At 42.4% G+C, this 25,724-nt stretch overlaps 2 protein-coding genes across 2 annotated transcripts in view; one reads left to right on the forward strand and one right to left on the reverse strand.

Moving 5' to 3' along the window:
* The window catches only part of LOC133960791 (collagen alpha-1(XXIV) chain), a 79,905-nt gene that overhangs the window by 16,198 nt on the left and 37,983 nt on the right, over nucleotides 1–25,724 (forward strand). The window contains exons 4-18 of the mRNA XM_062395631.1: nucleotides 2,805–2,858; nucleotides 9,455–9,508; nucleotides 11,663–11,716; nucleotides 12,050–12,103; nucleotides 14,082–14,126; nucleotides 14,945–14,998; nucleotides 16,029–16,073; nucleotides 17,076–17,129; nucleotides 17,720–17,764; nucleotides 18,834–18,887; nucleotides 19,245–19,289; nucleotides 23,755–23,808; nucleotides 24,262–24,306; nucleotides 24,560–24,613; nucleotides 25,051–25,104. Of these exons, the coding sequence (XP_062251615.1) occupies nucleotides 2,805–2,858; nucleotides 9,455–9,508; nucleotides 11,663–11,716; nucleotides 12,050–12,103; nucleotides 14,082–14,126; nucleotides 14,945–14,998; nucleotides 16,029–16,073; nucleotides 17,076–17,129; nucleotides 17,720–17,764; nucleotides 18,834–18,887; nucleotides 19,245–19,289; nucleotides 23,755–23,808; nucleotides 24,262–24,306; nucleotides 24,560–24,613; nucleotides 25,051–25,104 (765 nt within the window). The remainder of the gene's footprint in view (nucleotides 1–2,804; nucleotides 2,859–9,454; nucleotides 9,509–11,662; nucleotides 11,717–12,049; nucleotides 12,104–14,081; nucleotides 14,127–14,944; nucleotides 14,999–16,028; nucleotides 16,074–17,075; nucleotides 17,130–17,719; nucleotides 17,765–18,833; nucleotides 18,888–19,244; nucleotides 19,290–23,754; nucleotides 23,809–24,261; nucleotides 24,307–24,559; nucleotides 24,614–25,050; nucleotides 25,105–25,724) is intronic.
* On the reverse strand, nucleotides 5,292–8,873 carry LOC133960515 (zinc finger MYM-type protein 1-like). The gene is made up of 3 exons (XM_062395179.1): nucleotides 7,016–8,873; nucleotides 6,431–6,530; nucleotides 5,292–6,182 (listed from the first exon to the last, which is right to left on the reverse strand). Exons 1-3 carry the CDS (start codon nucleotides 8,638–8,640, stop codon nucleotides 5,655–5,657), a joined length of 2,253 nt encoding a protein of 750 aa, XP_062251163.1. The 5' UTR covers nucleotides 8,641–8,873; the 3' UTR covers nucleotides 5,292–5,654.

The raw sequence follows: 25,724 nt of genomic DNA on the forward strand, positions 1-25,724 counted from the left end.
AACGTTGGCTGTCAGGGAAACTTTCCCCTTAACACACTTCTACCGCTCAGATGTAGAAGGTGTTGCTTATGTTTCCACGGTTGGGATGCGTCAGGGCTCTTTTTCCAATCTGTTTAAATCGTGGAGTCATGATGTAATATGTTTTTAATAACCTACCTGTTTCCATGGTGCAGCTATATGAGGTATAAATCGCCTTGAGGCCTGTAGGTGTGACTGAGAGGTTGCCATTTACCTTCACGTCTCAGAGCCTGAATACAACTCTCTTCAATGTTATGAGCATGATCACTTTTCCAGTGGCTCTCAACTTGGTAAAAAATATGAATAAAACAGTATGTTTGCATTTTTTGAATTCTGGGTTAGATGAAGGTCAGAGGCTTCTTCTGGCCAGCTGGGTGAAAACAGAAGCCAGCTCTGTGTGTGTTGGGGGCGTCCATTGTCCAGGAGTTTTTTTTTTTTCCAACAGCCAGATCATCCACAGAGGTTTCCTCTGCTCCAAAACAAATGGACCTGGTGAATACATTAGGCAGAAGCACTGAATAAAGCACTTTAGTTAAAAATCAGTTCCTCTGACACTGTTTGGCAGACATAGGCGGATAGAGGGGACTCAGGGCTGGTAGCCAAGCTGTTGCTTAAGTTAACTCAGCTTACTTCTAGGTGCTACCGGTAGTTGCTTTTAGGATGTAAGTCCTTCAGTGGTCATTGTTTGGGGGTTCTACTGAGAGCCATATTATCCTCAGAGATCTTTCCCTCTCTAAAAACAAACCAGGTGATTAAAATAAGTAGAACTTCTGAGTGTTCTCAGACTTTTGTGGATAAAGGGCGTCAGGAGAGTTTGTGGGCTGTTTGCCTGATTTGGTCCGGTCCAGTTAGGATTCATTCAGTGTTCTTGGGGGGAGCGGCGGTTACTCAGGGGCAAATTATCCACAGAGGTCTTGTACTGACTGAACTGACATTGTGATTAAAACAAGTAAAAACACTGAATACGAGTTTTAATATTGATAATAAGTATTTTTCCAGGACTCTCTTCTGAGTTAAGGGTTAAGTTAAGATCCAGACGTCTGATATGATTGAAATCCTTGATCAAGGTTGTAGTTATGAGGTTATAACGTTTTAAATAGCGATGGTGATGTGACTTTTTTAATGCACCATGGTGAATCCATTTGGATCATTTTATATGAGATGACATAAATCAAAGTATTTGTCAACTCACTGGGACTTGATGAATCTTAAAGTAGAAACAGGAAAAAGCGCCGTTTATTGTCATATTGATAATAAAACTTTATTTAATGTCATTATTGCTAATGAGTTTTAAAAGACATTGGACTGATTGTTCTTTAACACAGCTGCTGACACCATAGTTGTTAAAAAACATATTATATTGATGTGTTGCTCGTGTTTTTGAAGCAATCTTGGAAACAAGACCTATTTGGATCTGGTTTTATTATTAGTGATTATAATGCCTTACAGGATTCGGGTTAGTGGTTTCGGGTTATTCACACTTTTTTCACGTCCATAATGTTCCCTCGGTTACACAGTTTGTTATCAGGCCCATTTATTGACGACATGTGGGGGGTGACAACAATGAGGGTGTTGAGTTTCAGCTCCAGTTCAGAGGATGAGTCATTCCTCCCTTCGATTGACTTCTTGAATTTACTCCACTGGGGAAAAGATTGGACCCGTGTCTCAGTAGCCCAGTTAAACTTGTGAATATTATCACTTTCCTCCTCAAGTGCCTCAGTGTCTATGGTCCCTGTTGTTGAAGTGAAGGCGGTGTTGTGCTCACAGTTTCCATGTGTCTGTGTGTGGGAGTCCAGAGGAACAAACAGCTGTGTCTTTATTCATGTGTCCTCCTGTGCCCGTCCACGGCTCTGACAGGGGATAAAGATGCTCTGTAGCACCTCGTTATGGACTCGGGCTATAGCAACAGTTCAGAATAGTGAACATTTAAATGTCTTATGATGTCTCTACCTTTATCATAGAGAAAGAATCAACAGCTTCCTCTGACCAAACGGGGGGGGGGGGGGGGGGGGGGGTTCTCTCTGACTCCTCAGCTGAACTTTGTAAACATCAGAGTTCTGTCATATATTCAGATTCAAATGCCTGAATGATAGAGTCTTCTATTTACTATTTTAAATCAATCAGCAGCATTTGTTATTGGTAAAACAGAAAGTACACAACATTCATCCCCGAAGGCCATGTTTACTTGTGGAGATGGATATTTGAAATTTTAAAACAAGAACGCAGTACCACAGGTACAGCATCAGCCTGGCTGGGTTCCTAAGTGAGATAATGTGGATCTGTCTAATTCAGGTTACACGGAAAATAGATAAATCTTTTTTTTACCATTTTGGGTTGTTTATCAATCTCAATGTAAGACCTTTATCATTGTTATCTGTTCTGTATTGTATGACTGTATTCTGGGTTAGAGAGGTGGATATTTTTTTTAATTGTCCTTTCTATACAATCACAGTTTTACAAAACTACAAATGCACAGTTAGCTATTTTGCGTGCATTTTTTTTAAAATATGATATTTCACATCTTCCTGAACCAGGATTAGCTTCCACTCATGAATTCTGTTTGTCTCCATGTGAGTTTATCTGATCAAACATCAGAGAAACCACTTGGTTCACTTTCTGTGAACTTCAAAGCTCTGACATCAATGGATCCCTTATCAGTACAGAGTTCTGGGAAGTGACATCGTGTTATTGTTCTCTATTGACAAACAGTGTCTGTCCTTTCTTTTCCTCTTTTCCCTCAATAACAAAACATTTGTTATGTCTCTGTCCTTCTGTCTCTGGTTCAGGGTCCGCCTGGTCCTCCTGGTTTACCTGGTCCTCAGGGACAAAGAGGCACTCGGGTGAGTAACCATGTGCTAAGAAAAGTAAAGTAGAAAGTATTATATAATTTCTGTGTATGTTGTAAAATTAAAATGAGTTTTTCTCTCTTCAGTAGACAACACTTGAGTTCTATGTTTACATACCAAGAATTTGTATTGGTAGACTGATCCCAAATGATACAGAGCGATATATAAAAAACATAGATGTGTGCAAATTGTACAATGTATTTAGAAGTATGTGACCTAATATAAATTACCGGTATTACATAATAGTTACAATACAAAATTCAGCTCAAGCTCTTGTAGTAACTGCACTTATACTGTCCAAGTGAGGCGTTTGAGGACACGTGTAAACTGTAGCTTTAGAAAATAAGAGATTGCGTTTTTTCACAGAAAATGTCACCCACTAACACCAGTATATCTTCAGATTTTGGTAAAGTGCAGAGATGTTGATTGTGTTTTAAATTGAAAGGATCGAATTGTGAAAATCTCATTTAATTGACGGGTCTCTGACTCTGATTCAGCCCGACTGACGTTGAGTCCTTTTTTGTCACCAGCTCTTCATCCATGGTTCTAGCTCTCGTTGATTTGTTTTCCAAATGCGTCACTCATTAAAGAGACGTTATGATGGTGATTCTGGTCAATCATCAGAGGCAGGGATTATACTGGTTTGTGAATGTTGTCTGGATTTGTGTTGTTGGTTAATGTCACAATCTGGAAAATGAGATTGCGGACATCTTCATTACGAAAACATGGAAAGTCGGGAAAGGAAAAGAGAAGGCAGTTGTTCATAACTTTCTGGAATAGAAGCCATGCTGCATGGGCCATCAGATTTGAAGATTTTAATGTTGTGTTTTCATCTTTTGGTTTGGCAATGAGCAGGTTCTTGTCAGTATTGATTGGCTGATGGTTTGTGATGAGCGCAATCAAAGTCAGGATAGAAGCTGAGCTCTGTAGAAGTGCATGACACTGAGATAGTTCTCTTTGAGGATGCAAGGACCCTTGTTTGGTTGTCAACACCTCCAGAGCATCAAGGCTGTTTCCATACTGCTCCAGGTGCAACCAGCTGCCACCAGTTGGCAGCGCGGGCGAGTTTCCGCTCTGATCTTCTCACTGCGCTGAATGCAGCTGCCAAGCTGTCATGATGCAATGCTGCGATCATACCACAGGCCCCGGAGGCACGTTTAGACGGAACAAGGCACATTTTACTAAATGAATGTGGGATGTGTCAGAGGGGACTTGTATAAATAGTTCACTCTCGTTCTTTGCAGAAGCTTCGGTCCATTTAAAAGCTTTATTTATCTGTTAATGTTGGAAATGGTTTTCAGTCAATTTTTTGTTTTGTTTATACTATATTTTTTTTGTGGCGGATTGTCTTTTTAATCTATAATGAGACAGAGATTGATGAACCACTGCAAAATGTGTATAACTCATAGACAAGACTTCACAAGTCTGAAAACTGCTATAATGGCAGCAATTAACTTATGTTTTCTGATGATGAGGTAAAGAGTAGGATTAAGACCCTAACATCCGAGGGCTCTACCAGGAATAAAATGATCTTATTTGATGTCAGCAGCATCCTGACAAAAACACGTTGTGGGCTCTTGATGCACAACTGGAGCCAAGTTCAAATTTACTTTGATGGATGGCCATTTCATTATTACCATGGATCCCGCGGCATTGTGTTAGCATCCTTGTTTGTTTGCATCCTTGGGTGTTGCAAACCGCAAAAGCAAAGCAAGCATTTGCTAGGGCCGCCCCTGAGAATGGCTAATCATGTTCATCAACAACAATGACAATTTTTCGAGAGTCCAAAAAATTTGTGTTTCGATGTGTCTGGGATGGTGGTGGGGGTTTTGCACTTGTATATTTATGTGGCTGCACAGCATATGTTTGTGTACACTTTGTTGGAAGAGTTTTGCAGGGGGCCCCCGTAGCCTGGAGCCTGGAGCCCCCAATGTCCTGTGAAACGCTCCTGCTGGAAAGACTGTGTTTTAACTCTGAAAGTGTCCCGATCTTCTGCTGTGTTTTAGCAGAGAACACGATGGGCAGACTGGAAAGCAAAGAGGTGGTAGACAGTAAAGTCTTCCAGTAAAGAGTTAGAAAGCACATGACTGATACAGAACAAACTCTTAAGCCCATAGCAGTGGCGGCTCCTGACAAATTTCTCAGGGGGGGCAATTGTTGCGATGATGGCTAAGATCCACGGTACAATCAGATTGTTTTCTGCTTACCTCATCGAACAGCTAAATGGCAACATCAGACATCGACTGCATGTTCTATATGATTTTTTTGATACAGCTAAATCAAGTTTATAGTGAATGTTAACATGCTTTTGGCTGATGAATGAACTATCCCACTGTGGTCATCTAACGGTACATTTTCATCTACCATTTTGCCTCCTTAAATACCTCGGAAAGTTAAAAGAGACTGCTTTACAATAAATCACAATACTCTTTCTCCATCTGATAACATTTATTTTAAGTGCAGCAGTTGTGTTCTGATTTAACAAAAAATGGATGTTAGCATAGCCTAGTAATTATAATATTTACAGTTCTCATCACACAACTTGATGACAGCATATATAAAAACTAGTGGCATAGCCTACTCATTGCAATATTTACAGTATTCCTAAAACAAGAATGATCCAAGGTGATAATCAAAACATTGGGTGCTATTTAACAAGAATTTACCCATAAGACACATGTACATTACAAAGCAAACAAAAAAATTGGCTAATGATATGCAATTAATACAGCTATTTCCAATTCAACATTTGAGTAGTGCAACAACACAACAACATTAAAACAACATTTCTCACTTGTATTGAAATTTTGCTCGTCTCTCTTTCAAAGCAGCAAAGTGATCAATGACCCTCTCATTAAAATCAGGCATGTTCCTGACTAGTTCCCTCTCCATGGAAAGCATGGCCAGAGCATTGAGACGATCCTGTCCCATTGAGTTTCGCAGGAATGTCTTGATTCTCTTTAAGGTCGAGAAACACCTCTCAGCTTCAGCAGTTGTCATGGGAGTGGTTATGAGGATGTTCAACAGAGCCACAGTCTCAGATAGGGTCTCGTGGAGGTTGTTCCTCTGTAGAACCTGGTAGAGTGCCAATGCACCACTGCAGCCCTTGAAATCTGGACTCTCGTAGATAAGGGACAGTTCAGTCTTGAGCTTCGCCTTATTCAGCATGGGGTATGCCTTGGCAGTGGTGTTCAGAGCCTCATCAGGGAACACATGGGAGTACTGCTCAAACAGGTCTCCTTGTAGCAGCGTTGCACTCACAAGGTGGCTTGTGAAAGAGAACCTCTCGTTTGCATGGCCCAAGATGGTGTCACAGACCTGTCAAAATAAAGAGAGTATATCACAAATTGGAAGTACACTATGAGTTAAAAACACTGCCACCATCCATCCTTGAATGTAACTGTAAATACAGAAGGGGTGATTTTTTAACACTAGGTTCCAGAGGCCTTAAAAAGGAGGTCTGCATGACTTTAGAATACAATACAGTAAGGTATGCAATGAAGTGAAGTGAGAGAAAAATAGAACAAAAAAAGAAAATAAACAAACAAAACTAAAAAATCATCTACCTCCTTAGACAGCCTCTGCTTGTCTTGCTCTCCCAAGGCCCTCCTTTTTCCTGTAGTTCCTGCTGCTACTTGCTGCTGCTCTGGAGATGAGCTCTGGTCCCTGAAACCGACAGACAAGGAGAGTGTGTGTTAGTATATGAACGTATACAGTATGTCAATGCAATTACCTACAGTTCCTGTCTTAGAAAACCAGTAATAATAGTATGTTTTGTCCTGTTTTAAGATCTCCTATACGAGCCATTACAGAGCCTATATTAAAAGGGAGTTAGGAAAAAGGCAAATAATATAGTTTCCCTGAATATGAAACGCTGCCATCAGGCAGAAGAATGTGTATTAAGATGCAAATCAAATCGCTTAAAATGATAATTTGTTCTGGCCTCCATTAAGCTGATGCAATAGAACGTGCAATAGAATAATGTGCAATAAATAGGAAAGTACTTAACTTTAGCACTCATACTTTATCACCTGCACCTTATTCCCAAGTTCAAGTGCAATAGTTATAGTTAATAGTTTTTAATGAATCAATCATTCACTGTGCCCAAGACAGATTTCCCCATGGTGACAATAAAGTGTAACTTATCTTACCGTATGGCTTGAACACTGCTTGTGAAGCTCTGCAGAGCACGTTTGATGAAGACTGCATCAATGTCCTTCTTCTGCAGCTGTTGGTACATAATGTCAACGTGAGGCATGATTTGATGAAATAGATGCAGGAAAAACTTGAAGTCATCGTCCTGCAGCATCCTCAGGTAGCCAGATGCCTCCCTCACTGTGGTGCAGTCAAATGAGCCGTCTGTGCTGATGGCTTCAAAACACTCTATGAGGTCATCTAGGTTCTCATAGACTGTGTTCACGACCCTGCTGTTGAAGTTCCATCTTGTGGCCGATGCTCTTGGCAGCCTTCGTGCAACAACCTGGTCGAGGATGGTGGTGCGTTTGGGTGACCGACTAAAAAAACTAGAAATGCCATTCAGATCCGAGAAAAAAACCCTCACTGCTGGGACCTGAGAAGTGGCTTGCTGCATGATCAAATTCAGCTGGTGTGCATAGCAATGTAAATAATGTGCATTTTTGTAATGCTCTCGCACTTTTTGCTGCACACCAGCCTTCTCTCCTCTCATCACATTGGCCCCGTCATATGCTTGCGCGATGAGTTTACCCCTCTCTTCCTCGGTGAATAGACTGTTCAGTCTCTCCATAATAGCAGTGGCAATCGAGTCAGCCGTTGAAGACGAGAGGGGGACAAACTCAAAAAAACGCTCTTGAACAGCATGGCTCCCATCAATGTATCGCAATACCATGACCATCTGAGTCTGAGTCGAGACGTCCGTTGTTTCGTCAGCTTGTATCGCAACGAAGCTGGCCGACTTCACCTCCTCCGTAATGCGTGCCCTAATGACAGCTGCCATGCAGTCGAGCAGCTCATTTTGGACGGTCTTGGATGTGCCTTTAAAGACGGTGGCCGTTTTTAAATACTCCTCAAAAACTTCATCTAGGGATGCAATAAACTGTACCAATCCTCGAAAAATTCCGGGGTTGCTGGATCCCTCGCTCTCGTCTCGGCCTCGCAAGGCCAACTCGAATACACCGCAGAACTTAACACCGTCGATCAGGCGGCCCAGAATGTGGCGATTTTTTCCCACCTCATCATTGTGCCGACGCAGTGCTAGCCTGTAGCCATCGTCCAACTGCGTAGCAATGTTGACGCTCCCAAACGCTGACAGTTTTAAGCAGCTGTCAATGTGGATCCTCGATGCTTCATGCTTTTTTATTTTTTCGGACAGATGATGCATATCTTTGAAACCTGTTGTAGTCCAAGGTGTTTCCGTGGTGCAGCCATCAGGGTGGATGAGGACGCAGGGGTAGCAGAAGAGTCCGTTGGCTAGCTCGCATCCTGCTAGCCAGTTTTTCCTCTCGTACCAGCACCGCGAAAATCCCCTGGTGTACGACTTGCCTCCTTTCTTTGATATTTGTTTTATATTTAAATTTGGTCGGGGTGGTCCTAATTGTTTAACAGCCAATTTTTCCTGATTGCTTCGACGACTAAATGGTAATTCTCTAAATGAAATGATGGAGTTGCTCTGAGCTGTAATATTCGCCATGACGATCGTGAACGTGACTGCGGCGGCAGCAAAGCACCACGTGACGTTCACTGTAGTGTACGTATGATATGACGGAATCACGTTAGTGCAAGCACTCCCGGAACCCATAGAGAATGCATTGCAGGGCTTGCAGTTTGAAAAAAAAAGCTTTTACATGAAAGTCAATGAGAGCGCTGGGGGCGATTTCCAGGCAGGCTGAAATCGCCCATAGCGCTCGGTTGGTATGAAACACAACTGCTCAGAGGAAAACAGGCTTAATTTTTTACAAAATGTATTGGTTAGCATCATTATCACTAAAAAATATATACATATGATATATTATTAAAAAAAAATATTTGGCATATTATCTTTTTTTTTTTTTTTTTTTTTTTTGACTCAAGGAGGGCGGCGCCCTATCGCCCTCTATTGGCCGGCCGCCCCTGGCCCATAGGTTAACTCATAAAGTGGAGCCAGAGGGAGGAACCATTATGTGGTGGAAGCGGGGCACAGTGTGTGATACTGTGGTTACGTCTCTGCTGTCTCAGCACAGAGCAGCCGGACCTATTACCCTGATTCTCAACGTTATCAGACTTTAAGCCTGTGCCATTCGCTGTGGGCAATTGTTATGGATTCTAACCTCACTCTGAAGGTGGTGATTGGTGCTTAATACTTGGAGAAAGCTGCTGTGGAGGTTTTGTCTTTTCACGAATTAATGTGTAGGAATGTGGTGTGTTGATGGTGTTAATATAAACACACATATACATGTGCACATGTGTTTATATGAAGATGTGTAAATGTGCTTTTTCTAGTCAGATTTATTCACATAGCAAGTAGAAAATAAGGAGTTTGTTTCTCATTATCTGCCTTTTGTTCACATGGCTGCCAGAAACTGCCAGAACCAACAATACACATCGATGACATGTTGTGTTCTCCCTCTCTTCAGGGTCCTACTGGTCCACATGGAAATGCAGGAGAGCCTGGACCCCCTGGGCCCAAGGTGAGTGGCCTTCTCTCAGCGTAGGAAGACATGAACAGCTATTAACCATGGTCAGACAGTTGAGGTCCATCTGACCCAGAACCAGCACCGATCAATCATGCCAATGCCACATTCTGCTCCCACGCTCTTTCATAAAAAACATTCGACCATGTCGCTTTTGTTCATGGAAGTGAATTTCCTATTCCATGTCAAATAAATTGATTTTAGCAGAAATTGACGTGTTGTTGCTCAAATAACTAATCTCAACAAGTGGGTTTAGCCCTGACAGGACATCATGAAGGATGATAATGACCCACTGTCTTGTCACAGTGGTCACAAGAGACCAGAGGACACATGAGGGGTTGTTAGAATATCACATATCTCCTACCCTGGTATAGAGTTACCACAGGGGATAATTAACTTCCTATAAAGCGGGAAAAAATGTAGTATTTGTAAAAGTTTGATAAGTTTGAGCCATCATTGGACCAGATGTGACTAAAACATGTAAAACGAGGATGTGGGCAGCTTCATGCAGATGTCTGTGGCGACTGTGGTGCCGACTGGTTCCGACATTTAAAATGCAATCAGTGAAGGAACAGGAACATGGAACAGATCTTCTTCTTTCTCTTGTCTTTTGATGTGCATGTGGATCGTGGTTCACTTCTTGCTCGTACGTAGCTAAAGATGAGACAAAGTTATGAAGTTACTTGTCATGAATTATGTTCTCCCCCCCACACACACACACAGACACACACAGCAAATACTGTTCTGTTTCCCTGCTTCATGAGATGAACTGCACAGGGAGATAGATGAGTTTGTTCCCCGTCACCTTTGACCTTGCCGTGCTGTGCACATTTGGCCACAGGCCGGTGATGGGTTGTTATGAAATACAGAGTTGTGTGTTCCTTTAGCCTGTACTCCCACATTTGTGTCTACACATGCATAAAACAAAGTGTATGCAATGCCGTAGTGAATCGAGTGAGTCATTCAAACGCCCCCAAACCCCCTTTGTGGAGGTGGAAAGAGATCGAGAGACTCTTTGTCCCAATTTGGAAAAACATCTTGAGTTTAAATGTGTTTGGTTACCAGGACAAATACAGAGGAACATGCTTGAGTCCCACACGCTGAGCTTAGCTGACATGTGTTCTAAGCCGAGGCAGAAATGTTGTGACAATGTACTCGCAGGACTTAAAGGAGCTTTTCAATGTGCTTCATGCACTGTTGACTCCTCCTTTCAAACAGAAAGAAACTCTGGTTTTAAGTTGTCATAGAACATTTACTTACCCCCACCCCCCTTCCCCTGAATCCTGTATGGCTCACTGGCTGTCAGTCAAAACTATGGGAACATGAGCTGAAGATCCAAGCAGATAATAACTATTTGGAGCAGGTACAGCTATAGTATGTCGGAAGCTGCAGCATTCATGGAGAAAGGAACCGAAATTAATATAAACTACTCTTATATATTATATAAACTAAAGAAAAGACATATTTCCTTTAAAAAGTCACTTTAAACTGTCTTTAAAGTCCTTGCATTTGTCAGGTAATTGTGTTCATGTGTCGGCTATGGAACCATAGACTGTAAATAAAGATGGACGACATGGCATCATCCCAAAAGTGAAGCCAAAGTGTCTCCACCGCCACCTGGTGGCTGGTTGCTGGGCAGGTCACACACCTCACCTGCTCCATGTTAGTAGACTTGATATGGTTTCTGTCATTCTAGTTAGCTCTTATCACACTGGTTTATGTTAATGTGTTCATGTTTCCAGTTAGTTTGATTTTAATTAGTTATTTGATGTGGGGTGAGACATCATGATTGACAGCTGAGACTGACTCACGATTGGTCAAGCAAAGCCCATGTTTCTCTGGGACTTTACTATCGTGGCTCCACCCCCTGATTGCTTCTGTGCATAGTCAGGTTTCAAGTGTGACGTTTGTATCCAGGACATTTTGGCTTCTTGCCTACGTAGTGGAAGGAAGTGTCGAGAATACTTTCTGATTATCTGAAAATATCCTCACTGGCATCTCTAGTATGCACAGGTGTTAGAGGAACTTCTCTCTCAGCAGGGAGCAGACAGCTGTTCATGGCTTGTCCTATCACGTGGAATTGGAAAATGTTATTTACAACCTCATGGACACGAGAAAAACAAACTGACTAATAAATAATGTCTATTCCAGGGTTCGAAGGGAGACCCCGGACTGTCCCCCGGTCAGGCTCTACCAGGAGACAAGGTACGCAAACAGCCTCTGGTCTGACTCCTTGTGTTTTCTCTTCTTTTATGATTGTGTCTCTCGACTGTTTCCCCTGTTTATTAAAGCTTTTACTTGTTTAAGTGGGTCTTCAAACTCTTTTGAATATTAACAACATCAGTGACAGACACTGGCATCTCCTCAAATATCAAGTTCATCTCTAATGCTGTTTGAATCACGTATCTTAATATACAAACATTTAACTTTCCATCCCACTGACCTTCTGTGACTGAAAATAAGGACTTTTTCAATGATCGTCAATATTTACACATTTTGTATTTGTTTTTTAAGAGTCTCTCTCTCTCTTTCATTCAGGGTGACAGAGGTCCACCAGGTTTGCCCGGGTCAAATGGATTTCAAGGTCTACCGGTGAGTCTCATTGTGTTAAACAGTTGTTTTGTGTTTGAACTAAAGCAGCTTCTTCAGTAAAAAGACATGGCCTCGCTGATCGTTATAATAAATGTGTGAGCTGAATCCTGAGGGGACACCTAAGTGTAACTTGACTGTTGAAACCAAGTTTTAACCCTTAAAAAAACTTAAGATTTTGTGAGAACTGAATAAAATGTCCTCGCAATTATGGTTTAAAACTTCTGTCCACACAACCATAGAAAGAGTTGTATAAACACAAACACACACATGCACACTTTGCTGTCCCCAAACTTTCAGCGAGACGTCACCTCAGGCCTCAGCCGCCTCTTCATGTGGTCAGTATAAGGTCACCGGGTCAGAGACTGCCGACATCCCACCCTGCTGTCTACCCGTCTACATTGTTCTCCAGAAATAAACATAGCATTAGCTATATATGTACACATTTTTCTCTATGGCTCCATGGTTCTTCCTCACGCCGGCTTCTTCACAACCTTTTAAATACTCTGCATAAATCAATCTGTGCTGCTGCCCATGTCAGCAGGAGCGTCTCAGCTGGCTGCTGGGATGTTTTGCCGTCTGGCTTAAACCTGATAGGCTTTGAGGTCAAGGTCAAAAGACACATCCGAAAGAGGAAAGGCAGTTAGGCAACCTGCCCAGGGTCAGGGAGCGAACCAGGTCAGGGGCCGTCATTCGTCAAGCAGAACTTCCCGGGCGCTTCTAACAGTAAAATGACAGTTGCTGGCGTTCATCTTGTGTCTGCCTGTTTCACCACACACTCACATCCTGCATCTGTTAACTCAGATTCTTCCCCGACGCTCTGCCGCTCGCTCGTGAGGCCACGTTTCTGGTGCTGGACCTGAACTTGCAGCCTTTTGATGCAGAACAGACATCAATTGTTGCAGGTCTCCTTGTCGCCCCATGGCTATGTCTACAAAGCTGCGGAGGTAGCCCCGCGTTGAAGGTCTGAGTCTGGTCTCCACATATGGTTGGGAGACGTCTGAAGAGACCATTTTAAGTGGTCTCAGACTTCTGGATTCCACTCTATCTCCACACCGCCTCGGCTCTCAGGAGGCCATCCCAGTGTTTGCAGTAGCTGAACCTAATATACTAAGCACGTGAACTCTGGCCCGTTAGGTATTTTCAGAGGAAATGACTGACTCTGGGCCCGTGCTCTTTACCCCCAAGTGGCCCTTTTTTATTGACTGTGAAGGTTCGGGTGTCACAACCTCAGAAACACAGGACACAGTCGGTGGTACTGTTCAAGGTCTTCGGCCGCCCCCGAATGGATCCTGACCCAGCCCTGACCCGGCCCTGACCCTGAGTTTTATAGCCATAAACATTTGTTGTTGATAATTGTGTAAAAAAGGAAGAATAAAGGGCTGAAGAGTAGAACAAGCTCAGATCTAACAAACAATAAATCTTGTTTGGTTTACAGAGAAGTGCTTGTTAAAGTCAATGTGGGACTTGGGTCTCAAACAAAACGGACTCTGGATTACAATGAGCCACTTTATCGAAGAAGACTTTACTAGTTTCTACAGAAACCTCCCCCGCACTGAGTGAAATATGTTTTTGATCAAGACCCAATTACTGGTACGAGCTGCACAGCACAAATTGGATAATGTGAGAAATCTGGAACAACGCAGACACACTTCATTATGGTTTATTACTTACTTTGCACAATCCCATCTAATGCACACACTTTACCACTAAGACGTGCAAACCATGTCAGGTTTTTAACATTGACCATCAAACCCATTCAGTATTATCCTGCTGGCAATCCCAACATCCTTTGAACTCTTGAGTGGTGCCAAACTGTTGCCTGCGGGAAAAAGAGTCCTTAACATCCCTCAACCATCTTATCGGTCCCACAGCCTCATAGAGCTGCTGTCATGGCTTCAGGCTCTTTGGGATATTTATGTGATGGTTTTAGGTTAAATGTATTTGTGTACCCCTAAACCTGTTTCATTTCATTTTCAAGGGTCCCAAAGGTTATCCAGGCCCCCTTGGATTGCCAGGAGAAAGAGTAAGTAGTTATATCGGCGTGTAAACAAGTTGTGTATCACCAGCAATTCACATTCACGCAAAGATGGGACATTGTGCGTCCAAAAGACAGAACCTTTCCAGTTGAGGATGCAGAAATTATAATCACAGACTTTATTAACAGTCATACACAAATAGGATTTGGGCCAAAGGGACGAGAGGACATGGTTAATTCTCAGCCTTTTATTGTGCGCTGTGATGGGAAGTCTCTTCATCCCATCAATTAATGAACCCATACCACAGACTCTCTAAACACATCTGAAGACTATACACACACACGCAGGTTTGCAGAGGAAGGAAAACATTAATTTCTGTTAATGCTGGAGATTATTTACGTGTTAGTTATGCTCCTATAGTTCTATAAATCTGAGGGAAACTAAGAGTTTGTCCTAGGTGACTAATCTGTATTTGTATCTATTCTATTCTATCTATGTTTTGTAATTGTGCTTTTACAAATCCGTGATAACTGCACTTAGGAAAAGCAGCTAATAAGTTTTGCAACCAATGATTGATTTAAATTGTGGCATCAACTGAATGTTTTAGGTATAAAGTATCATTATTACAGTTTGCTGAATGAACAGTAGAGTGAGGCGGTGAGGAAAGGGGTGTGTGGGGGGGTAGAAGGTTGCAGAAAGGTAAAGTTAACAGACAGGGTTGTCTTGGTCCAGGCCGTCCACAATGAACAGTGCTTGTTTTATTCCTCAGTTGGCAACGCTGGAAGAGGGTCTGTGTTTCTCCTCTTTCACTTTATCCTTCCATCTAATCTCCCCATTCACAGTTCACTCCCTCTCTCCGTTGCAGGGCATACCAGGACCTCCTGGGGAAGCGGGAGCTGCAGGTTACCCTGGCAGGCAGGTGCAGTGAAAAATACAACCAATATGCTTCCAGTCCCTCCATCGATCCCCCTGAGATTCTCCGTTGCTCTGCTGAGAGCTCCGCAGAGAATGCAATAATGATAGCTGCATGATTCACACTGCGTTTGGAATTCAAGTGCCAATATTTTGCTCTCAGGGTTTGACCTTTTACTTCAGTGACAGTTTGTGCATGTTGTGTTAAAGGTCTGCCAAAGTCCAGAGGGTTGTCTTTTCCTGTAGAACGAATTTCTCCTGAAAAGCCTCTTTTGCAGTCTTTGCATTCCTTTACATTTCTTAAAGCATCTATGTCACCAAGTAGCATGTCCGCCTTCATGCAGTTCGACTGAGAGATTACACAATTATTTAGATCTGCATGAAATATGAACTTGGCCTTTTTTAACTTCCTGATTTAATCTTATTTGGTGCTTTGAGTGTGTCGGCCGATTCTTCCTGATTTAACATCTGTATTGACTTTCAACAACCAACTCAAATCGTCTAGAACCCATGCCTTTGTTATCAGGGCTTTTTTTAGTTTGTTTTGTTTTGTTTTTGCTGAAAGAAGCTGCATGAAGTTTCCGACATGTATTCTAAGAGCAAAACAATGAGTCAGCTGAAAATCTGATCAGACGAGGCTTTCTTTCGGGAAACTGAATGAACCACAATGGAGCATTTAGAAGCTGGAGTGCTCCATTATACAAATAATCAAATTTGAGTTCATTACAGGATGCAAACCCTGTTCTAGAAGACCCCCAAGTTAAGATAACAAACCTGTAAACAAACCAGCAAATACAGAAACTTTAAATGTGAAACTACATAAACCAAGGAAATTTGTTTCCTGATGTTTTTCATGTATGCAGTTTAAAACCTGTTTTCTTTTCGCTGTCAGTCAGACTCGCTGCATCTATTATCAGGCCGCTGTCAGACCTTCGTGTCTGTTGTGTCTGTTGTGTTTAGCTTCGCCTCACATGTGCTTGAGCTTGTGTGCGCTGTGACAATAAGAGCTCCTCACCAGAGTCTTTGCTTTGTTGCAGGGCTCAGCCGGGCCGCAAGGTAACCCAGGTCCTAAAGGTGTCCGCGTAAGTACAAGAAGCTCTCTGCTCTCATTCCTCTCTCTTTCACTCGGCTGCATGGGATTTGAACACTTCATTTCCTGAACGGATTAGGACAGTGTCAGGCCTCTCACCTTCAGAGGCTCTGCTCGGGATCTGAGGAGAATTCCTGTCATGCAATCTGACAGGGACATGCTGCCTGATGGGAGAATGTTTTTCAGGGGGTCTAGTCCTGGTTCTGGGTTGCCTCTGTGAAGGCCGACTGTTTCTCCTTACTATGGCTCAGACCCTCATCAAGTAGGAATGCCCCCCCCCACACACACACACACACACACACACAACAGGAGAATGGAGGGAAGAGAAGTGGATGGAAGACAAACAGATGGGAGAGTATGAAAGTTTGGAAGCCCAGGGAATGAGGTCAAATGAGCGAGTGAGACAAGGGACTTAAGTGGAGCGGTGCAGCGCGTAGAAAGAAGAGAGCCGGGATTACTGTGTGTCAGACTGAAGGAGGCATTGTGAACGAGAGCCACAGAGACTCGAGAGCGAGGCTGAGACGGGGGGGGGGGGGGGGGGGGCTGCACAGATGACTCATACATGCTGTCTTATAGCAACTGATAAAAGAACTCATCATGTCCAAAATGACAGCTGCAGGAAATTGTTGTGTTGTCTGTTCTAAAAAGAAAAGAAAAGAAGGTCCTAACTTTTCTCCGTTGTATCTGATATTCATGTCACTGTTTCATATGTATATTTAACCTGTGGTGCATGCACAACAAATTACAATATGTAGGAAGTGTCGTCCTTAAGCAGTCAACAAGTAGCAGACGAATGGGAACAGCTCCAATGTAAAACATGTACAACTACTAAGATCCAAGGATTTAGCTTGAATTACATATTTTAAGTGTGTATTTGTGTATATGTGAACAGAAATAGCTCAGCAGTCCAGCCTGGGGGGGTTTGTGGTTTCGTTTCAGTGGTTTGTGGTATTGTTCAGGCGGTGTTGTCATATAACGTGTTGTTAATTTGCAGGGTTTCATTGGTCTTCCTGGTGTTGCTGGGCCATTTGGACTGGAGGGGGAGAAAGTGAGTAATCATTATTAAGCCTTTTCTTCATGATGGTTTTATTCCTATTCTCAACTATCTTTAATAAATTCATGACTTTTAACCCCCCCCCCACACACACACACACACACACACTCTCCTTTCACTTATATTTATCACATCACTGACTGAGGTTTGTTGCCAAATTCCATCAGATTTGTTGGCTTCGCAGTGATCAAACTTTTAACTCTCGATTTATGACGTCCACTTACAGATGTTTGTTAGAGACTTGTTTATTTATTACTTATTTACTAGAGAATTGTTTGTTTTATATTACATTTTTTTAGGCAATAGTCATATTGTTATGTAAAACATATATTTACAGATTAAAAATGATTAGATAACACAAAATGTTGCATTTTCACTCATAAATATGTGAGTTTTCTGATTCCAGCCCGTAGACCTCTAAGCTCTGAAGCTGCATATCGGATTGGCTCAATATGATGAAACATATATTGAATACCTCTCAAGGTGTCCACGTTTTAGTGTAGTGGCTAAAACACACATCGCCCCTGGGACACGACACGGTACTACAACCAAAGATATTCATCCTGCTTTTTCTCTTCTTCTAGGGAATTCCTGGTCCTGTTGGAAAACCTGGCCCCAAAGGAAGACACGTAATAATGAATCAATTGTGATTAATGGAATAGTTCATAAATGCTTCTAAGACAAACATTTTGTTATAGATTTTTGCCATCTGTCAATAATATGGGGATAATCTGCAGCCGCCATTATCTGCGCTATTTCATCATAAAAAAAAAACGGATTGTAAAAGCCTATGAAAATCTTTCCATCGAGTCCCTTTGAAGAGCTCCACGTGATTCCAGAGAACATCAAATCGAGATTAATTCGTATTCCGCATCTGTTTTAAATGTGCTGATGCAGCATAACACCGAGAGCCAATGGTTAAATGGTTCAGAGAGAGAAAAGAGGAAGAGGAACAACTCTCTCTCCGAGGGATTAACAGTATTCAAGATGCAGCAAATCACTCTGGAAACGTTTGATGGCATGTTCTGTGTTCTGGTGGAACTAAGAAAAAAGAAAATCAGAAAGTTTAAGATAGAGACGGATGGAATGTCTCGGTTGGGCTCTCACACTGTGAAAAGTTAAAACAAATCTTAGCTGTGTTAAAGTTGCCAAATGGGCAGACGGCCCAGTGCCTGTTTTATCTGAAGGGTTTTTTTTTCTGGCACACTGAGCTGGATCAACGTCTGCTGCCTGGGGATGGGGGGTTGTATTCCACGAGCTCACCGCACACTGGCTAATTTAGCTTTTATTAATGAGCATTGTTTTCACTCTATGTCAGCGCGAATTTGACATAGCTCGGACAAACTTTTAAGTTAAAAGTTAAAGTAGCTTTATTGTCAATTTCTTACATGTTCAGAACATACAAGGAATCGATACAACGTTTCCCACTCTCCCACAGTGAGACATATAAAGTGCACAGGCACAACAGATAACACAAGACATTTCCTAATACTAAGTAAACATACAGAATTTTTTTTTTTTTTGTTTTAAGTACAGCAGCATAATAGCTGCATCTTAATGCATAATTACTGGATAATATGTAGACCAGAAAGTGTTGATGAGGTTACAGGGAAATCAGGAAAAAGGAGATCATACAAAACAAACTGAACCATTGTTGCTTTGACTCTTAAATTGAATGTAGGTGTTCTCCCATTGCAGGGTGTGGTGGGCGATGTAGGCGAGAGGGGGCCTCCTGGTCCTGATGGAAATGAGGTGAGATGTTCTCAGGTTTATTTCCTTTGTCTCATCATATTTCATTCTCCTGCCTCCTTTGGTCTCCATGCACGTCCCCATGTCCTCTCTCATCATCTCATAATATCCAGTCGAGGAGTTTTCACAAGGATATGCATGAATTAGTCTGAAGGTTTTTCTCAAGTGGACAATTACTCTTATTACTGGGCTGCCTTGCTTCATTGAGTTGCATGAGAATGATGAGATGCAGGAGGCTGCAGCTGAAGGAAACATAGACCCACTTACAGGATTTTCCAAAGTAGCCTCAGGAAAGAGAACTGCCTGATCCTGTAAGTGTCCTGTCCTGTGTACTTAGGATGTTGCTGTGATGTTTCACAGGGGCCTGTTGGTGGGATTGGCATCAGCGGCTTTCCCGGTCTAAGGGTGAGTATCGGTTATTATTTGTATTATTGTTTTGTATTTTTCCCTCACTTCCCTGTCCATCTGTCGTTCTGCTAGTCTGTCTGTACTCATTCGATTGTGGTCGGGATGATTGAAAGCAGGATGTGCGTTTTTTTTTTTTTGATGGAGGATGAGTGGGAATTTCCATGCCAGCTATTTTTCGCTGAGAGTTGAGCCAGGGTGTTGTGTGTGTGTGTGTGTGTGTGTGTGTGTGTGTGTGATTGACTGTATTGTATTTTTCATTGTTAGATATTCTCACTGCTGAAATCCCTGCACTGTTAGAGTTTGGCTGCCGGCGAGGCCTCTAGTAATCCACTGGCACTCAGTTGAATAGATTACAAATAGGAACCATTGTGGCTGCATGTCAATTGGGAACTCCAGGGGCCTGAAACTAGAATGGCACAAAGTATAATGCATATTTCCGCCAAGGTTAAAGAAAGTGATCAAAGTTCTTTCTTGGCCGATGTCCCAAATCCATGTGCGTAGAGGAACCCAACAAACAGAAACTCCCTCAAAGTGAAAAACAGTTGATGATTTGCAGCTGAGAGGTTTAATGGAAGAGGAAGAATCCAATCACCAGTTGGGCAGATGTTCAGAGAGCAGAGGTCGGACGTCACAGCAACAACGTCACACGGCTGCAGCTCCATTACATCAAATTTCTCCTATTTCTCTTTTCTAATAAGTGAAATTACTAACAGCAAAGAAGCGTCATTGGAACTGTCTCAGTTGCAGACTTCAACTTTCATTCAACCACTAGGAGAGATCTGTCTTATTACTGGGGGATAACTCTGTCACAGGCCTAATAGAGAGCGCGGTGTCTTTCTGCTTTGTGGATTTCGAGCTGTTAAAGTTCAAATAATCTGTTTTTAAACCAAAAGACCGACAAACGTATATGACACCTTTTCCCGTGTCATCAATCCACTGGTGTGCCGTCCTCACAGCAAGTGGGGGTGGTGGGGATTTATTGAGGTGTTGGAGGGGTCACCGGGTGGCACCAGACACATCTGGATTGATACGAGCTTCTTTAACCTCACCTCACCTACCGGCTGTAAGTCAGATTTACTACTGACAGGAAACATCCTGACACAAGTTTTTATCGTGGACGTTTTAACTGAAACACGGTCGTCATCACAGAGAAGGGGGACATCACTACATCGACTGTATATCAATAAAACTCTTTCATTTCAGAGATTCAGACAAACATGAGTTCACTTATTTTACGTCACGGGTTAGGACGCATAGTTTCCACTGAAAACTGATAACGATTTTTGGGGATGTGACACAGATGTTAACGCACGATTGGTTTTCACACTATTTGACAATGAGATTCGAACCAGACTTTGTGACGCACACTAAAATCTTTATTTCTGAATCAGGTAGAAACATGAAATGAAAACCACTTGTTCGATTAAGCCTCAGGGTTTTATAGGAAATTATTGCCTTTGCCTTGGAAACTGAATATGACACGAAAAAATTACCAATTTTCCCATTTGGTTGAAATTTTGTATTAACTGATAAATATATATTTTCATTTTGTTAAACACAAATGCAGTGATTTGTGGTTAACGTCTATTGTGATGATTTGTAGTTTGTGTCTACATTGGAATCGCTGCTGGTCCTGTTTCAGTTTAAGAATCTCCGGGTTTGCATTTTAGTCGGATAAACTGAGATTGTGGAAACTATGATGTTATTACGCACATTCACTTCCACGTGGGGTCTTATCAGTCCTGACTCCACTACCAGCGGTGAATTCACATTTGAATAGTGAATAATGCTCAGAATGAAGCTCCCAGAGTTACAGTGGGGTTGTGGACTTGCTTGTGACCACAAGGCTCCAGAGGCACAAAGTCTGGTTCAAGTCCTGCTCCATGTTGGTACCTGGAGCAGGAAACCAGTCCCTCTGCAGTGGGTGGCCTCTTCATGACCTGTAGTGGGATCGGAAGAGAGAGCTGTGCAGTGGAAAAGCCTTTGAGTTTAACAAAGCTCACAGAGATTTGAAGATGTTGGATTTAGGAAAATAGAGCAGATTATGTGTGACTCGTGTTTTCTCACCTAATTGTATATTGTCTTCTATCAGAGGGGGATAAATCAATAATGAATCATGAAATCTGATGCAGTAGCTGCTTTATTCACGTTAATTGGTGGTGAGTAGTCGCACCACAGAGCCCAAAATACTCCTTAATCCATTCTTTGATGTAGATCGTATGCAGTCGGTTTTCCAGCCGACCGATTCTGACAGACGATCTCACTAAGAACTTTAATTTGACGTCTAAATCTCGTTTTCACTTCCCGGTGTCAATCTCGCCCCCGTGGCTTCAGTTGAAAGGCACATTACACAAAGTTAGTTTAACTTTAGTTCAGTAATCAGCCGGAGAGCAGCAAGTGTTCGCTCTGGTATGCACTTGATGTCTCTGCCAGTGTGCGGCTGAATGAAACACACAAAGGTGAGACCGAGAGGGAAGCGGTTGGAAATGCTGTTCTCTGTGTGTGTGTTACTGGTTTAATTATGATATTAATAAAACAGTAATTAATGGTTAATAGTAGAACAGAAAATACTGTACTTTCCACATTGGCAAGTTACAATAAAGTACTTTATATCTTATTTGATTCTGAAGCGGAACCTGTTAAAACACTGTGTGTCAATGCAGCGATCTGGTTTTTATCAAGTCTTTAATCACTTGTCGTCCCGTGTTCCAAGATGAAAATGTTTTCGGAGGATCTCTAACCGTCAGTGGCTTGTCAGAGCTCGGAGGAGAATCTCTGTTGATGTATCAAGTCACTCAGGCAAATTTTTTTTGTCCTCCTCCAGTTTGTCGCTCTTACTGTGTTCTCTGCCAAAAGCCTGTTTCGATGGAGCACCGGTTATGTCTGCACGTGTTTTACTTCCGCAGAGCACGAGACTTTTTCTCCACATGGGGAAGTGCAGTGTCTGAACTTTGCAATATCTCAATCCTCTCTCAAATGAATCTCGTGTATGAGATCCAACAATAACAAAGGGAACGGTTGTCGGAAGGTTGAGTCGTATATTTTCTGAGTCTGCAAGTTTCCCAGTCTCTGCTCCAGTTCCACTTTGTTATCAGAGGGTGTGCCTAACCCTAATCTTCTCTTCATTTGTGATGCATTTGTAAAGTAACATTACAAAGCCGGCCTATTAAACTCGGGCAGCTCGTGCTTCATCAACATCGACTGCTGGAAAAATGGCCTGCTGAGTTTTTGTAGCCCTAAGGCCAGTAAAGTCAGTTACAGTTGATAAACGAATGTGAACTCGCCCACCAGAGGAATAGTGGTTATCTAACCTTTGGCACAAGCTACAGTTTAAACCTGCTTCATGTGGGGGGGGCCGTGCACGCATCACAAGTGCGTTCTGGTACTCAAACAATCAGCGCTACACCATCGTGTCCATATCCTGCTGCCTTTCTACAGAGGAACTGCAACATCAAACACGCTCCTGACAGGTTCCAGATGGACTCTGAGCTCAGACCACATGTCCTTGATGACGTGACGTGAAGCCATGTTCTCTCACTAGCTGAGTTCTGTGTTCTCGGAGAGAGAGAGCGAAGGTTCGAGTGTAGATAGAAACATTTTCAGCATATGGCTTCTTTCTACTGAGAAGTTTAAAGGTTCTTAATTAGTGTTGCATGTGTTTTCACTATTTTGGCACATTGCGCTGGTCTGAGGCTTGAAGCAGGTTTCTTCCTTACTTCTATACCATGTAACAATTCTTGTAAAGTGAGATATGTTATTTCTCGTTTGATTTTTGGTAGCATGTCACCTCACCTGTGCCATCGTCCGTCTCTGCTGTAACTTCAAGGGCGAAAGACGTATGTTGAAGGAAAAGCACGTGGCCAGTTCTTCATTTAATATAAATAGAGCTTAATACATGAACTTAATTTGCACTTAAACATTTGGAAAGAGGACAAACTTGCCTGGTTTTCATATAAATACATTTACCATAATATCAAGTCAATCCAAACATTTGTATCCAGTTACTTTTATTTGTTACTAAAAGACAAAAAAGTCTGAAAACCTTCAGACCCCACTGTGTGTATTTGTAAATCTGACCTTGTCCTGACAGTCACACTGACAGCCACCCACCCAGTCAGCTGCCAGCAAACTGCCTGACTTCTTGTGGAGGGTAGTTCTTCCATCCAGCCACACGTCCTGGCTGTTCCCACCTTGCCTCCATCAATTAGAGCGGATGTTGTGAGCAGGGCCGAGTGCAGACCCACACAAAACAAAGAGGAAACTCTGTCTGCGCCGCTCTGACAAGAAGGAATGCTCTGTGATGGAAACGGCAGATAGCGCCATGAAGAGATGAAATATTTGAGAGTGAGGAAATGCCGTTCAGTGTCAGGCCTCAACCCCTATGCCAGGATCACTAGTATCCGTTGTGGGTTTTTGTCTTTGTGATGCTTAAATCACATTGTGTGTTTCCTTCTCTCCACAGGGGGGCTCAGGGCCTGAGGGACCACAAGGGCTGGCTGGTATGATGGGACCTCAGGTAGGACAGACGGCGGCTACTACAAAAGTTTAGAAAGTTGACTTTACAGCACTCATAGAATCTGTTGAGTATAAAGTGTACTACAAACTAAAGGAAGAGAAACCAAGAGGAGCCCTACAATCACCTGCAGGCTCATGAAAACCTCCCCAGAAGACATCAGGACCTCTTAGAGGACATATAGACCCAATAGAGGATGTGTAGAACCTCCTCAATGGTCACTACAACTTTACTAAGGATGTTTAAAACCTTGGCAATGACCTTAGAACCTCAAAAAGAGACAGAGGATGTCATGCTGTGACGTCTAGACCTTGTTTAGGATCCAACAAATCTTCTTTAATGACTAAAACCCAATAAATTTAAAATTACTGCTCATAGAATCCCCCCCTTTGTTCGTTCTCTCTCACTCACTCACTCACTCTTCTTCTTCTCCTCCCTCCGTTATATTGGTGGCAGGGCCCAGCAGGACGAGCCGGCCTGCCTGGATTGAAAGGTGATAAGGTGATCTAAATATTTATATTATTGCAGTGTGTTTTTTTTTATATAACCTGTCACTAGCCCCAAGTCGTCTGTTATTGTTTTCATGCCATTTATAGCAGCCTGACTATTGACAGCATCTTGTTGTTACACCTTACAAGAGTTTATGGATAAATACTGGAAATACTTCCTATCTGTGTTTTATGTGTAGTTGTGTTATGATCACTGTAGCAGGGTGGTGTTGTGTTATATCTCTGAATAATACTGTGAAATTCAGGGTGAAGTTGGACCGAGGGGCGAGCCAGGAGAGACGGGCTCCCAAGGTGACAAGGTAAAGCACCCTGTCACACAAACATACGTGTAAAGGAAATTAATTTGTGAACATTATTTGCACGGAAAACATAATTTGCATATTCGATTATAAACGATTAATAACTCACTTGACAAGACTTTTGCAACAAAGGAACATTTGTTATTTTTCCGTCTGGATTAAACATGTGAATCGTTTCCTTACGGCTTTGACCAATAATTGCGCTTTAGCAGAATTTTTAACGGAGCATTTTGCTTTTCTGCTAAATCGGCATTCTCTGTGTCTGACTAGATGCAGATGTCGATTTTTTGCTTACTTGAGGTCACCATAAAATGCTTGTCCCATGTGAATTTGGGCACATGTGTTTTTCAGACATGCACTCAATTACACGCTAATGGCTGCTAACAGACACACAAAGTTGCACATAGATCCTGAGAGGTTTGTGTTTGTGTTTTCAGGGAGCTGCCGGTTCACCTGGTCCCGCCGGGCCAAAAGGGAAACCAGGACCATCGGTATGTCCGTGTGAGTGTGTCTGTGTCTGTGCAGCTTTTATAGACAGAACAGTGCACCACAATGAAATCTGGAGCCCATTTGTGTCAGCTTGTAAACTGAAGTCGGTTCGTCCTCGTGCACATCGGATTAATCGTGCACTTGTTGGGTAGTGAGCTCCGGCAAGGGAAGAAAGAAGTGGAATAAAGAACTCGAACATCTACTTCAGTCAGTGGAAGCAAAACAAATATAAAACGCTGAAAACTCCCAGAGTGCATCGTAAACAAGTCCAGATGCTTCTCGGTTCCAGACGTATTATACACGTTACCACAGATCTCCAGTCAGCAGAATAACCAGCTTGTTAGTGTCTGTCTCATGTGAAGAAGAGGAAAAGGATTTACTGCGGTTATGTGCATGAAATATTCAATAGCAAAGTAGATCATATCCCAAAGGTTCGCAAATGCAGTAACACAATCAACTCACACTTAAAGGCAGAGAAGGAGGTAGAGACTGGAGGGAAGAACATAAGATAGATAGATAGATAGATTGATAGATTACTTTATTCATCCCCGAAGGGAAATTAAGTCGTCATAGCAGCCGGTACATACATAAGCTGGAAATAAATATCTTACATATGATTTCT

This window comes from Platichthys flesus, chromosome 9 (genome assembly GCF_949316205.1).
Source record: "Platichthys flesus chromosome 9, fPlaFle2.1, whole genome shotgun sequence".
NCBI classification, from domain to species: Eukaryota; Metazoa; Chordata; class Actinopteri; order Pleuronectiformes; family Pleuronectidae; genus Platichthys; species Platichthys flesus.